Source organism: Haliotis rufescens, unplaced genomic scaffold (assembly GCF_023055435.1).
Source record: "Haliotis rufescens isolate VD_foot unplaced genomic scaffold, xgHalRufe1.0.p SCAF_3, whole genome shotgun sequence".
Taxonomy (NCBI): Eukaryota; Metazoa; Mollusca; class Gastropoda; order Lepetellida; family Haliotidae; genus Haliotis; species Haliotis rufescens.
Window position 1 is genome coordinate 54,155,470 of NW_025964001.1, and position 15,424 is coordinate 54,170,893.

The 15,424-nt window shown below is 39.8% G+C and overlaps 1 protein-coding gene across 8 annotated transcripts in view; it reads left to right on the plus strand.

Moving 5' to 3' along the window:
* LOC124116153 (RNA-binding protein Pasilla-like) overlaps positions 1-15,424 on the plus strand; it is a 62,261-nt gene that overhangs the window by 15,982 nt on the left and 30,855 nt on the right. The window contains exon 1 of one of the 8 annotated variants that reach the window (XM_046477379.2): positions 11,408-11,578. The exons of the other annotated variants lie outside the window; for them this stretch is intronic. Coding sequence (XP_046333335.1) covers positions 11,461-11,578 — 118 coding nt within the window. The 5' untranslated portion in view covers positions 11,408-11,460. Of the gene's footprint in view, positions 1-11,407; positions 11,579-15,424 lie in introns of those variants that run through there. 8 annotated transcript variants of the gene reach the window in all.

Consider the following 15,424-nt stretch of genomic DNA (forward strand, 5'->3'; position numbering starts at 1 on the left):
AACTTATGCAGGGTCACAGCACGTATGTACATTTAAAAAATGTTCCTAAAGAGGCTTTGAAAGTTAAAAAAACCGCACTGAATCTTGTGATTGAATATACATTAAAGGACACAAAGGGGGTGATCAATGAACGAATTTGTTACTGTCTGGCGACGAAATGGGATAAAGGCCCCTTTATTGCTCATGGTCGACGTCAACATACAATTTCCATTGGTGGCTTCCAAATCAAGCAAACGTCATTGCTATGAGTTTAGAAATTAAATAGTTTAATCATTCAACTGATAATTCAGTGTACGACTCCGGCGAACTGACGCCAACATTGATTTGAGAGTGCGTGAGCGTTCTTTTAAGATATTTACGATGTCAAATATTGAGTAAATGTGTATTGGACGATCTCTGCACATCTCACACGAGTCTAAGAAAGTGGGAAGTCCTTGAAGAACTACATAAATAAAGATCGATCATTGATTAAGCCGGCAAATGGTTTCCTATCGGTGTTTGCGCTACAGCTGATATGCCAGGAGTACGAGGACTCTCAATCCATTTAAGCGCAGCGCTAGTTTTACCCCTTGGCGGTTCCGAACCTCCAAAATGGCAGAATAAATGAGTTTGTCTTATTCGAGCTCGTAGACTTGACGCGATGACCTAGATCCTTTCACTGTTCAGCGCTGAATGACCCAGGGGCAACGGATCGAAGCAACTTTCCATCGTTGTCGTCTGCTCGTTGTCGTCTGCTACCTGCTGGTGTTGGCGTTTGAAGAACAATGTCGTCTGCTTTGCTGGACATGATATGATTCTTAGGAAATTGTTCAACGTCATTCCTGCTCATCCTTCATTCATTGGTACACTCTCAAGCTGTGTTTCCAAGATGTAAACCAATATTGTTTAATTTGCATATTGGTGATCCTATAATCTCACGTCACGTTCATCTTGCCAGATGCAGAAATGTCAATGCCGTCCCATCTTTCCATAAAACATGGTGGTATCTATATACATAAGAATAGTCCTCGTGCGGAGCATGATGCTTAGGCTTCTAAGTGGATCGGATCTTCAAGGTCGGTGACTTAGCTGTTATCATCACACCCCAATTGCGTAGGACGTTGCTCATGAATCGCTGGTTTGCCTGGTCAAGACTCGATTATTAACAGGGCGCCGTCATATAGCTAGAATATTCCTGAGAAAGGTGTTAAACAGCAAGCACCCCTAAGACATGTATTTCTGTGGACAAAAACATCAATATGGAGCTTGATTCGTCGAACGATTGGATACGTGGCCTCGAATATGTACACGACAGACAATGCAATATAACCCCAAATTACCCACTCTTATACTAGTTTTAGGTGAGCAACCTCGTCGGTCTCAAGATGCCCCGATGTAATGAAATGCCAGCGTTACATCAGACGAGGCGTGTTTGCATAGTGTGCCTCGGTTCAACCGGTTGTCACTTGCAGTGAGAAAGCTGGTTTCGCCGATCGCAAAATGTTTTTGTAATTCGTGTCCGATGGTGTGTATACCATGCATTATGCAATCGTGGCGTCTTCCTTGGTCGAATCTCTGTCCGTCCCGACCACAAGCTAATCTGATTATTGGTAGGGAGTTTTTGAATCTGGGCCAAGCTCCACACTTCATGATACTAAACAGTTTTCACACCAGATACAAGGATTGAATCCACTGGTCTCAAACAATATTATCCCCCGTGAAGATTCCGCTCACATAGTTGGCAGCGCTGCGCTATAACCCAGTCAGTGCTTGCGACGGCTTCCGATAGTAGTGCCAAGACTTCTTGAAACTTAAACATGGTATAAGGTTCTGTTACTGACTTTCAGTCAACATTGTTTCCAGGAAGGCATTTGTTTCCAGGACACCATGCTTGCTTTCAGATAATATATATCAAACATATTCAACAATCTATATTTATTACCAAACTGTATGTACATATGATATCCAGTAACTTGCATAAAGGTCACGACTGCATGCCGCCAGACTGTATAGTGGTAGTCGCATGTACTTGTAAAACTAGTTCCAAAGTATGTATTCACCCTAATGCTGGCCGGGGTGACCAATAGCATTGTTGAGCCGATTGTTCCCAGAATCTGTATTCCCCTACCTCTTGCATGTTACAATCAGTCTGAGGAACGTACATGTGGCTCAGTCGACTTAGACAGGTCGATGTACGGAGTTGCGTCCCTTGGGTGTGCCAGAAACCTGTGATTTCACACTCGGCAATATTTCAGCTATATGACGGCGGTCTGGAAATAATCGAGTCGGGACCAGACAATCCAGTGATTCATATCATGAGCAATTGGGATCGATGACATTCATCAACCAAGTCAGCCAGCCTGACCACCCGATCCCGGTAGTTGCTCATGTTGTCAACCACTGCATTTTCTGGTCCAGACTCGATTATTTTACAGACCGCCGCCATATAGCTGGAATATTGCTGAGTGCGGCGTTAAACAATTAACAAACTTAAAACTCATCCCTACTTTTACACTTTGACAAAATATTCTGTAGTTGAAAATATTTGAAAAATTCAAATGCTGCTTCAAGATAATGTAAAGTTGTCCAGCAAATCTCCATTCCTTTAAAATAATGGAGCGTTCAAACAATATAATGACGTCACAGATGTGTTTTAATCCTACATTACGCTGTCAAGCTGTGATATAACTGGAATACATTTCAAACAGGTGTTACACCAAACCTATTCATCACGCTATCCGTAAAGATCCGGGATAGAATTTGTCTTCAGAAATCCATGCTTGTCGTAGGAGGCGACTAACGTGGTCGGGTGGTCAAGTTCGGTGACTTGGTTGATGCATGTCATCGTATCCCATTTGTAGATCGATGCTTCACGTCATGTCAGTCGCTGGATTGTTTGGTCCAGACTCGATTATTGGCAGGCCGCCGTCATATAGCTGGGATATTGCTGAGTGCAGCGTTACACAACACCGGGGAGGCATCTGTTGGCTCCGGTCCCAGTCCAAGAACCATCTGAAAATTGTGAGGTAATCGTGTCAACTGTCCTGGCGTTATTGACCACAGGTTTGTCTTGTGGGTACTTACAGACCGCCGCGATATATATACAGCTGTCGGAGGCACGGGTGGCCCAGTCGTCTAAGGCGCCGTGATTCGCTATGCAGAGTTGCGTCCCTTGGGCACGCCAGAAACCGATGATTGTGGGTTCGTATCCCGGTTCGCCCCGATTTTGTTTCTATGTTTGTCAGCACCATACCCGTGCTCGTGGGTTTCACCGAAGTGGTAAACGTCTGAGACCTGCATCACTTCTGGCTTTCCTCCCACATTAGGCTGACACGCCGAGATATAACTGGAATAATGTTAAAAGCGGCGTTAAACCCAACTCACTCACTGCATTATATACAGCTTTCGCATATCGCTAACTGGTGTAAAACTAAATTCACTGACATACACCTTCTCCATTCATCACTGAGTTGTGAAACGTTTACCATGAAGTGCGTGAGAATAATGACAGCAATTATTCATCGTTCGACGCAAATGCTTGGAAATTGAAGTGGGCACGTAGCAGTGTATTTAACGGTAAAAAACAACCCCACCCACGCACTTGAAGGCATCTAAATACATCCTCCACCCCTATATAAAACAGTCGACCTCGAAGTGTGTATTCGTCAGTTGTTGACCTAATTGGGAGCGCTTTACATTGGGCTTGTCCCTGCCTCTCGTACATGTACACCTCCCAACACGGAGTAGCTTGTGATGATGCTGACCCGACAAAACCGGTTTGAGTTAAGTCTGACCCCTTTCTAACCTGTTTATACCTGACCTTTCACATTTTCATATATGGTAGTAAACCGGTTTGAGTTACGTTTATCCCTTTTATATCTGTCTCAGCTTGTAGTCTCTTGTGAACATATATTTTAATAATATATTTTTATATATATCAGGATCACGAGGGGTACATTGGGTTTTAGTTTGTTGTTTAACGCCTCATTCGGCAATAATCCAGCTATATGACGGCGGTCTGTAAATAATCGAGTCTGGACCAGAGAATCCAGTGATTGACATCATGAGCATCGACCTACGAAGTTGAGATCAATGACATGCATCAAACAAGTCAGCGAGCCTGGCCACCCGATCCTGTTAGTCGCCTTTTACGACAAGCATAGTCGCCTTTTACAGCAATGAAGTATACTTTACATTATATATTTTTGTAAATACCAAGCTTTTTTATTCAGGATTTTGCTGTTTAGTAGTGTCGGTGAGTAACGTTGAACAAAACAATCATGAAAAGTGTTAAAAGTAAGAACCATGTTTATGTGAGCTGTTGCTAATATTAACGCCAGTTTGATGTGTCTTGTGTTTTTGGCTTGACTTATGTCAAGCACACTCGGGTATTTTATTTTTTCATTTAACCTTTTCACAATTTCAGTGAACATTTTGATCCATACTAATGTTTCGAGGGCAGGGTTTACAGAAAATACGGATTTATGAAAGAAATAAACGAATAAATAATTCATGATAATTCCTAAAATTTGTTTCTGCCCTTGATAGACCGCCTATGTCGTCAAGTCGTTATCTCCCTTGAGAGTGGAAGGTCGGCGGTTCGATCCCCCTCCGCGTCGTATCAAAAGACGTTAAAATATGGCACTTGAGGTTACCCTGTCCGGACAAGGACTGGTCGGCTCGAAGGCAGTACCTGAGTTTGGTGTCCACATGTCAACCTGAGGCATAGTGTTCAGTGGGTTAGCACGATAAAACCGACGTCAGTCAGAACTGCTGCAAGTAGTCAGTCTCACAGATCCGAGAGAATAAATTAAAAAAGGAGTCACTCCAGTCTAGAATGATTTGGCAAGTCTAGAGTGCCTCAGCTCATTAAATTAAGAATTGCTCTGGGCTCCTTTTGGATTTTGTTGTTTTTATTTTGTAGATATATATTTTGAAATAAGATAACTTTATTTCACGGACAAAATGTCAGTCTATGGTACGCCACTACAAGTGCAGTAATCTTAAAAGCGGCGCCCAAGTTCACCTCTCCGCTGCCTTGAGTGTCCCAAGTGTATGAATAACCGTCCTTGGGGAAATTTTCAATCCCGTAAACTGAAATATAAAAAACAGAGGGCGCGTGTACTGTAAAAGTGCGTGTTCGCGTTATGGTTGTTTACAGGATTGAAAATGGAGTAAAAACATTTATGTACTGATTGTTGTATTTTGAATTACATGCATGCATGGCGGAAGTGATTTTAATGTTATCAGTTCTGAATATTCAGTTTACAATATCAAGAAGTATTTTCACGATCCTCAATTAAAATCTAACAATGTGTAATGGGAACAAATTAACTTTATATCTTAGGACACCGAATTTACCCTCACCCGTCCTTGCATGCAGGGTCACGTGATCAGTTGTGTGAGTATATAGAAACGCGAAAAACAGGCCCGACTGGCATAAGACGGTTCCTCGTGCCTACTGATGCTCGACCCTGCCTACCGATGCTCGACCCTGCCTTCCGTCATCGCACAGGGAGACTCTTGTAAAGTCAATCTTGACGTTAGTTTTTCACTATAGTAAAAGAACTATATGACCAATGATTTGATTTAAACTTATTTTATTGACATATCAATTTAAATTGGGTGAAAAAGCACATTGGCCCTTCTCCATGCAGAAATACACCAAACTCTAATCCTATTAAATAGGAAATGTACTAACAAACGTAGGATAGAATAAGGAGAAAACATAATATTGTCTATCAAATTTGTGGAATTTATATCTTGCAATAATATATCTATGGACTGCTCTCATAAAGAACGGCAGTTACCCTTTCCGAAATGTTTATATTACCAAACAATTGTCAGTTTCAAAGCTTATGCCTCTTTTGGAGAGTTCAGAAATTGAACTAATTTGGTATACCTATGGCATTCAATAAAATAATGTATGAAGCACAATTGCTTGTTTGCATGGGTCTCAGAAATATTTACACGAAAGGATTTCATGGAGCAACAGTTGGAAGAATATTTACTTGTTATCCTACAGGTATAATTGCGGCATCTTAGCAGGAACTTGGATTATCTTATATTTTTTCAAAAAAATGTAGAAGTGTGGGTTTTTTTTATATTTCCGCCATGAACAAACCTTGCATGCACGGGGTGCAGTTTTTAGCATATGTTCAATTGATGCATTCACATGTGTACCGTGCTCGCATTAAGTAAATTTAGTTCCTGAATAAATATTGTTTTATCAAGTAAGCTTATTAGTTTTAGCGTATTAAATCAGGCGATGCAATATGTAACGGTATATAACAGCATGAATATGTATATAAACATGTATAGAGTGAAACCCCTTTAATCCGGACGGGCGTTCCCGTACAGGAATATGTCCCGGAATGTCCTGTGTACATGGGTCATATTGTTCCTACCAGTGTCCTAACGGGTGAAAACTCTCATCTGCATTAATTTAATGGACATATATTCCTACAGCTCATAAATGCCTTTAATTTGGTGCATAAGGGATTGTTTGTTGTTTAATGCAGCACTCCGTAATATTCCACCTATACGACGGCGGTCTATAAATAATCGAGTCTGGACCAGACAATCCTGTGATTGACATTATCAGGGATCCACGCATTTGGAATGCAAAGACATGTATCAACCAGGTCAGCGAGCATGACCACCCGATCCCGTTAGTCGACTCGTATACGACAAGCATTGGTTGCTGGAGACCTATATTCCCCTTAATCCCAAATCTACCAACAGCACCATTGCATGCGTAATCCAATTCTGCATTATAATTTCACGCGTTTGCATAATAATTTAAAGAGGATGTTGGCAATATTTAATGATCAGAATGTTTTATGTTGGGCGCGTGCCTGCACTTAACCTATAGACATTCGTGAAATTATCGCTTTGATATGATATAGGTAACGTCCATAGTAAAATATGTCTATTTCAACAAAACGATCATTGAGGAAAAAAAGTATGTATCCAACATTCACATCCACTGCGGGCTATATACATTTGTTTGTAGATTGATTACATATATTGAGGAAAGTACCTTTTGTAGTGATATATATTTGTGTATATACCTCGTGTCCATTGTGGTATAACCGCATGTGATGCTGTGACTTGGCAGCACGTTAATTGATCACCTCACCGCGTTATAGCGAGGAGCCACGCTGTTATTATTTGCTAAGAGTATAGCATCTGTCTGTTGGAGCACTTGAAGGCGGGGGAGGGGGAGATAGGTACCACGCTTGTGAGGCAATGCATGTGTAGTTTTGACAATACCAGCTTCTGTTAATGGTGCATGGCATCGGGATACTGCTTATCTCGTTTGTAAATTGAATACACTGCCACTATATAGTAAGGCATGCATCTATACATAGCGTGTACTTTATGCTGGCAATCCTGTGGATGTTAGTTTTGTTTCTGAGGAAATATTGAGCATTGCATATGGTGGTCACGATGCCATCTGCTATTTTGTGTAGTACCCGACAACCTTGATCGCCGATCATGCTCAAAGCCACTGTTTTCCTGGTTGGTTGTTTGTTTAACGTCGAAGTAATATTCCAGCTATATATAATCGCTGTCTGTAAATAATCGAGTCTGGACCAGACAATCCGGGGATTGACATCATGAGCATCAATCAACGCAATCAATATACATGTAATCAACCAAGTCACCGAGCGTGGCAAAAGTTAAAAATTGAAGATTCCGGTTAGAATTGATCCTCGGCAAACCAATGCTTGTCCTAAAAGTCAACTAACGGGATCGGGTGGTAAGGCTCGGTGACTCGGTTGATGCATATAATCGTATCCCAATTTCGTAGATCGATACTTGTGTCATTCGCTGGTTTGTCTTGACAAGACTCGAATTTTACAGAACGTCGTCATATTGTAGCTGGAATATTGCTGAGTGCGGCGTTTAATCGAAAAACAACCGAGCCTGGCCACCCGATCCATTTAGTCGCCTGTAACAAAAGGAAACAAACATAGCCAATACAGCCCATGCAAGTCTATAACATTTGGCAAATCTAGATTACTGCTGAAAATGAAAGTCTCTTGGCTGCTTTTTATTATATCTTATAACTAAAAATTAACTTTTTTCTGTAAAATATGTTCATTTCAGAGACAAGATGTTAGTCTAGCTGCTACATGGGACCATGGTTTTGCTTGACTCAGATTAATTAGAGCCCTTCGTAAATATGTATTTCAGCCTTCGACGCAAAACATTCATTAACTACCACTTGCTACGGAAGCTAGAAGTGTGTTAGATACATTAACCAAAATACCGCACGCTACTTTCCAATGGGTATAAACATGCACACACACGCACAAACACACACGTATATGTACTGTCGCGCTGTCAAACTGTATACTACGTATATGATCTATCCCCATTTTGTGTCCAATGTAAAGCTATAGGTTATAATTCTGCGTGTCACATTGAAGATTAAGAGTATTTTTCATTAACATACTAATCTCAGTCTTATCACGACCGACGGACGGTACAGTCTGCAACGCCCCGCGGATCGCTCGTCTCATGCACATGCACGCATTTCACGAGTGGCGCGTACACCTGGCCAGCTGTCTGATGACCGACAGCATGCTATATGTGTGTCTATCCACATGATACAAGTGATATCGATTACTCTCTGCCCCTCCTAAACCTGGCCAGTCTAGTTCAGTCTGCTTAAGTCCAAACTCTTGCTTGCCTCGAGAATGCGATTTTGATTTACGCCGCACACATAAAGGCTGATTGTGGCTTTGAGACGATTATAGGAGGGGGCCAAGATAAGTTGATACGTAGACTGTAAATTACAAGCGAAATAGTCTTTGTTGGCGATGAAAACTATATGCAATATGCGTAAAAGTAATATTTATAGGCAAGGGTGACCATTTAATCAGTTAGTTAAATTTAAACATATTTTATTGTCCAAAAAGACAATGGGACACTAAACACTAAATGCCGCCTCCTTCATATACGGTTAGGGGCGGTCGGGTAGCCTAGTGGTTAAAGCTTTCGCTCGTCACGCCGAAGACTCGGGTTCGATTCTCGACATGGGTACAATGTGTGAAGCCCATTTCTGGTGTCCCCACGCCGTGATATTGCTGGAATATTGCTAAAAGCGCGTAAAACCATACTCACTCATAAACAGGTAAACATTGAATGATGGATATGAACAATTATTTATAATTGAAGAACATTGTAGAAACACTGTACAGATATACAATACTGACGTAAAGGGATTTATACAATGTACTGGAAAATGAATATTATGTTCTATTCTGTTCTATCGATACATTTCAATAACATAACCGATTGGTTATTTGCATATTGGAACAGATATATGGAAACGTAAAATAGAAATTCATTGCATGAAAACATTTTCAAACGCATTACATGGAATTATTTTTGAACGAAATAATCACATCTCTAACAGTAATCTTTGTTCTCTTCTTAAGAAGGAATAAGCTACATTATTACATTTTAGCGTGACGGAATGTCGTACAGGAAAAACACGTTGATTGCAGTAGCGAGGCTGATACAGCGACCTCTTATTTGCTTTGAAAAATTGGGATATTCCGACACTGCGAGATTGATCGCCACCGAAACCACCGGTAGTGCCTTTTACTCTTGTCACGTGCGCTAAGACTTATCTGCAGGAGATCCAATTTATTGCTAAATATAGCCTCAGATCGATATGGGGCTTTCCCCATCGGTGCATTAATTTTCGATGTTGCGCGGACATCGTGTTATTGATTTAGCAAGGTATGCTGGGAACGTCTCAATGGGGACCTTTTTCCCACTGGTGACACGTGGCTACTCGGATATTTTATGCGTGGGCATAATCTGGTGATTTTTATAAATAAATGATGAATTTGGGGAAGATGGTGACGTGGAAGGCAAGGTGTGACTTTGTCGTACACATTCTAATCAAAACTGCGCTGTCAGGCCCGGCTCATGTTTGCATGTAAACCTAATGAATATTCATATCACCTTTATGAATATTCAGCGTGGCCCCAACGACCTTGAACTTACGATGCGAACTGTCATTCCGTGCCGGTTTAGTTTTCGTTCAGAAGTCCGGTTTCTGGAATTGTTTGTTATTTATCGTATGTATTATTACTAACTGGATGCACGATGTACACAAAAGACAAGAAATAAATTGGGTATAACGTGGATTAATGAAAAATATTGGTGATTTACTTTCGAGGGTGTGACTCGTGACGATTGAGTCACGTGAGTGCAATGAACATTTATTCCCAGCAGAAAGTCGAATCTGTCAATCTGTCAGTTCATTAACCGTAAAACGTTTACACGAAGCGAACAGACGTAAAAATAATAATTGACAAACAACCATTGAAATACGTTGTATTTATGTTTTTTTCTCTATTGGAAACATGACTATTTGATTTGTTTATCAAAACTGCTGAATCAACAAAATTATTTTGCGAAACATAGAATATTCAGATATTTTAATTTAATCAAGCTGAAATGTGTGAATCTTCAAAAGCAGTGTTCTGCATAAGACCTGAAGGAAGATGGCCATTCAAGAGTCGTATTTTGATATGAGCTAAGATGTTCTAAGTATCAGTAATGTGTCATTAGTAAGTATATACGTGCATTTGCTAAATTTCCATTCAAGTGCAACTTAGTAAAGGAATTAGTGACATAATACTTAAATCAACAGTTCAGGAAACACCAGTGACACGTTTTTTTTATTTTTAAAATTCAACCACCTGTTGCGTGATAGCATGTGGTTACTCAAGCTGGTACCTTTACTGCTATTTTAAAACTAATTTTGGAGGAAATAAACTTTTATACAGCCCCGATGCCTCCTGAAAAGTTCAATCCAATACAATCGAGGTGACATAATATTTTGACAGATGTGTCAACAGGTATATGCACGTGCTGTAGTGTATTGAGTCTGTTAACTGATTCGAGGGTCTGTTAATTAACTTAAACGTTTAATCGTATAATAAAAGAAAGACCCATTGTTCTTTTTGTTTTGTAGATTGGTAAACACACCTTAACACGTAGATCGCGGGCAGCTTACACGCATCAGTGCATATGGGGGACAACTTCAAAGCGAGACATAGCGGATGGTATATGACATTAATTAATAGCTTTAATTTAGATACTGGTTTTGTTTGATAATCTACTTATAACATTTGTGCAAAAAAATGTTTTTAACGAAAGTTAATAATCACTCCACGATTTGCTTCGAAAAGTTGATTGGATGCAAGGGGGCGGGGCACCCCTGCATCTGAATCAGGTGAAGTGCCACGCCCCCTTCAATTTCCAGGGACTTTTAAATTAATATTGTGTTCATTCAGTTGTTTTTCTAAAGTTTTTACCTCAATAATAAGCTTTTCAATCAAAAACAAGGCAAAGAATTCCCCAATCGTGTTAGGATGCGCCCTGACAAGTAAGTCTCGTGACTCATGCGCCGTCTGCTGCGTTACCCCACGAGAACTGGGCGAACTCAGGATGGCTCTCAACTACGACGGGATGAACGGGTCAGAAATGGACACTTCAGACTCGAGAAAAAGGCCTTTGGACGGGGAAACAGAAAATGGGGTCACCAAGAGATCGAACCAAGGAGGAGGTCAGGGTGCTAATTATCTAATTTAAGTACAGTAGCAAAGTTTGGGAACACACTAGTCACTGGTTTCAACCAATATGGCGGCAGAACATGCAGTCGACGATTCGACCGTGGGCCGCGAAAATTTTTTGGAATTTCATCAAATACTCGCCTAGATCTGAATTTTCCGGTTGAATCTTGTAGTTTGGTTATTCCTCTGATATCGTGTTATGTTTGTGTGTCATTGAGAGATATATGGATGTATGTTTTAACTTTCTTCTGATGGGGCACTGTCTGCCCTTGTCAGTTTAGCTCGTTCGTGTAGGGACATGCATGTACGAACGTGTGTCAAAAATATTGGACTGTCTGAGGGACCCCTCAGGTTCTGATGGTTACATTTATGGAATCTTTGTAGACCTATATATCGGAACTATCTATCCTGCAAAGCTCAGTTCATTTCGGCCACTTTCAAGGAGAGCAGTCACGGTCAAATCGGGCTTGTGTCTGCGCAACCCGAGTGAAGGACGTGGATCTCTCGATACTGCAATTATGACGCCCGGCGACCTAAATTCTTGCCCCGGGATCCTCCACGAATCTTTGGTAGACAGCATGTATTCAAGTATGTTTACCATATGGAAAGGTAGCGTTTATTAATCAACTGAAATTTAGCGAATTTCATAGGAATCTGTTGCGTTGTATGCTCGGCTATTTCACGCAGGCAACCAGTGTACCACCCACTTGACAGAAACCGATGTTGATTTCAGTAACGCATTTCACTAGTTGCACACGTGTCAAAACCTATGTTGTGTTACTACGTATGTTTTAATTCATCTGATGGTATCTATCGGACTTTTGCATTCCCAATTTGGTCTTGCAGGGTGCACGGTTGCTAGACCATGCCCTTCTAAAAATAGTTCGCCCGACTTCAATAATGTCGAAAACGATAGCAACAGACGGTCGAGGTAAAAATCGGAACTGTTGAAAATGTTCTTTTTTTGATGATTTGAATATAAGTATTTCGATGTTTGTGATTGTTATCATAATTTATTGTTATCTATTCATTGTGTGTCTGCTCACCAGTGCTTAGTAACCTATGTGTATTGTGGGTCGAACAGGTGCAATGTAACCAAGATTGGTATAACAATATGCCACAAATCGTCAGTGCATTACATTTGTGGTTTACCAGCATTTTCCTTTTTGATATGATTAATAGATCTTTAAGTGTTAATATTGATATTGCATATTATATTTCATCAGGCTGAAATTATTTGTTTCTGTTCATAAAATATTCTCTCCTGTAGTCCTCTAGTTAAATGCAGACCGAAATTTTCAGATTCTGATAATGTATCGGATTGTAAGGGATCAGGTCATTTGGAAAGTAAGGTAATATTGAGAAAACATACATTTATAACCAGTCAGTTTGAATGATTCATGTAAATGTTAACATATGAAGAGATAATCAAACGCATCAGCCATACAACCATGTTTGACTTCATGATATGAAGTATGATCGATATGTTTGCATCTGTGATACAAAGCCTGTGCCAAAAACCTGAACCCACTTACCTGAAAATGTCAATTGACAGTGGTTTTTGCCTCGGACAAATGACATTAGGATTTTTGTGATTTTTAGCACCATTGAGAGGACATTTTTGTATATCATTACAAAATTCAGAAATATAATCAGGACATTTGGGATAACAGTGTCCTAGAAAATGAAGCTATCCGAAATCCTGTTTGACATCCTTTCAGCAGATCATAAGTTTATCAACACCAGGGTTAGAACTTTATAAAATCAAAAGCTTTACTAGCCCGGGTACAGATAAAATGCCCTTGTAATGTTAGAAAAGTGTGGAAATTTGTACTTGTACGCAGGAATTTGTACTAGCCCCAGGCTAGTGGGCTAGTGTTAAGTTCTAACCCTGTTTAAATTTATATGTGGATTCTGACAAGCTGAGCATACTAGACCAAACCAAATGTACTGGACTTAGCTTGTACTATTTCCTTAAGTCGCAGGCTTAATGACATGGAGTGCATATGACATATCATTTCGGTGCATGATGGGTCCCCTTGCCATAAAATATTATTCTGCTTGCTGGCGTTTTTGACAACATATCAGTCAATCTGAAGTTCGGCATATGTGCATCATTGTACAAAGCATTCAATACATTAATGATTCATTTTGTCAGTTTCAGAAAATGAAAGAAAGATGCGTTGAAATGATGACATGGCAGTATCATGTTTATTTCATATCAGTTGACATTGTCAAGGTTTAGTGTTTTGTTGGGTGATCATTAGGAAGTTGCTTGCTCTCATTACTGGTGCAAATTTCAAGCCATAGCGCACATATGGTACATGCTGTTCCATGAACATTGATGAGATATATGATACAAAGCTAATGTTCTTCTAGGCTTTGCTATTTGATATGTGGCATACTGGCACATACTTTATGTATGTACTTTGAGATTCATACATTCCTACTGTTAACATTTATAACATTTTAGCTTGTGGAATGATATGCAGTGCTTAACTCTTCTATCATTGTCATAAATATTCTAGCTGAAATAATTAATCAGGTCATACATCAATAACAATGAAGCTCGCTATCATTTCAGAGAAGTTTTGAGATTGTTAATCATTGCTGTTTGCCAATCTCATTACCTCTCTCTATGAAGATCTGACAAACCCTACATAGGCCGTCTGTGCCAAGTACTTTTGAGTCTACTAGCCCAAACTTTTGTTTTAGTGTTATTTTCAGTAAATTTTATTCTTAGTATATGTACTAAAATAAGCTGATCTTAATAGACCAGAAGAAATTTTACTTGGCTTGGGCTTCGGACTAGTGGCTAAAATCGCAGGTGAACTTTCTAGTCAGCTTATCAGCGAAGAGGCATCTAAACCCTTCATACGTGCAGTTGAAACATTCAGAACAGCGCTTATTTCCTGCAAAACAACTTAAAAATGGTAACGGCCGCACTTTATATGTTGAGGATATTGTTAACCCTCTCCTTTCTGAGTGTTATGGCAACTTAGGACCAAAAGGGTTTACAGTGTGTTTTCTGTTACAATCACAATTTCAGATTAGGGGTAAAGAAATGAAACTAATTCATTCTAGAAAATGGACACCTGATTCACTCATGAAGCCAATCCTACATAACATTGGTTCACCTGATGTGGCCTATGGAGGATTTGTCAGTTCTTCACACAGTGAGAGATACCATATTGGAGTAAAAGATCTGATTTTTAATGAGATTGAGTTAATGCTATCAGTCCTATATGATTTGATTGTAAATGTAATACTGATGTTCTTTTTGAGCAGGTTTCTATTCAAGCTCCATGCATCACTATGCACAACCATCATCCTTCATTTGGTTCCACACATCACCACGAACCACGAACCTATATTCAAGCTCCATACATCACTGCGCACAGCCATCACCAATGTTTTTATATTTGCATGTTCCCAGTTTACATCACAAGGCAAAGTTTGCCATGGCTATAAGATCAGGAAACGATAAAAATATTGTAACGTAGATATGTCATGATGCATCATGAAGCTACATTCCTTCAATACTATGTTGAATGTGTAAAAGGAAACAAGTTTTAATACTGAGTGACGTGTCTAACAAACTATTTTTTAAATTCTTAATTTTTTTTTAATCCTGGTTGGCTTTCTGGGACAAATTATGCCTTAAAAAATGACCCAGGTGCAATTTTGTGTTGATAATTGCTGAGTTGAACCAAGGAGACATTTATGTAATTTACATGTCTTCTTAGCATCTGTCATGGAGTGCTTTAATATTGTTACCATGGTTACAAACATGTGAAGTTGAAGATACACTGAACATTTACATTTTAACTTAGATACTT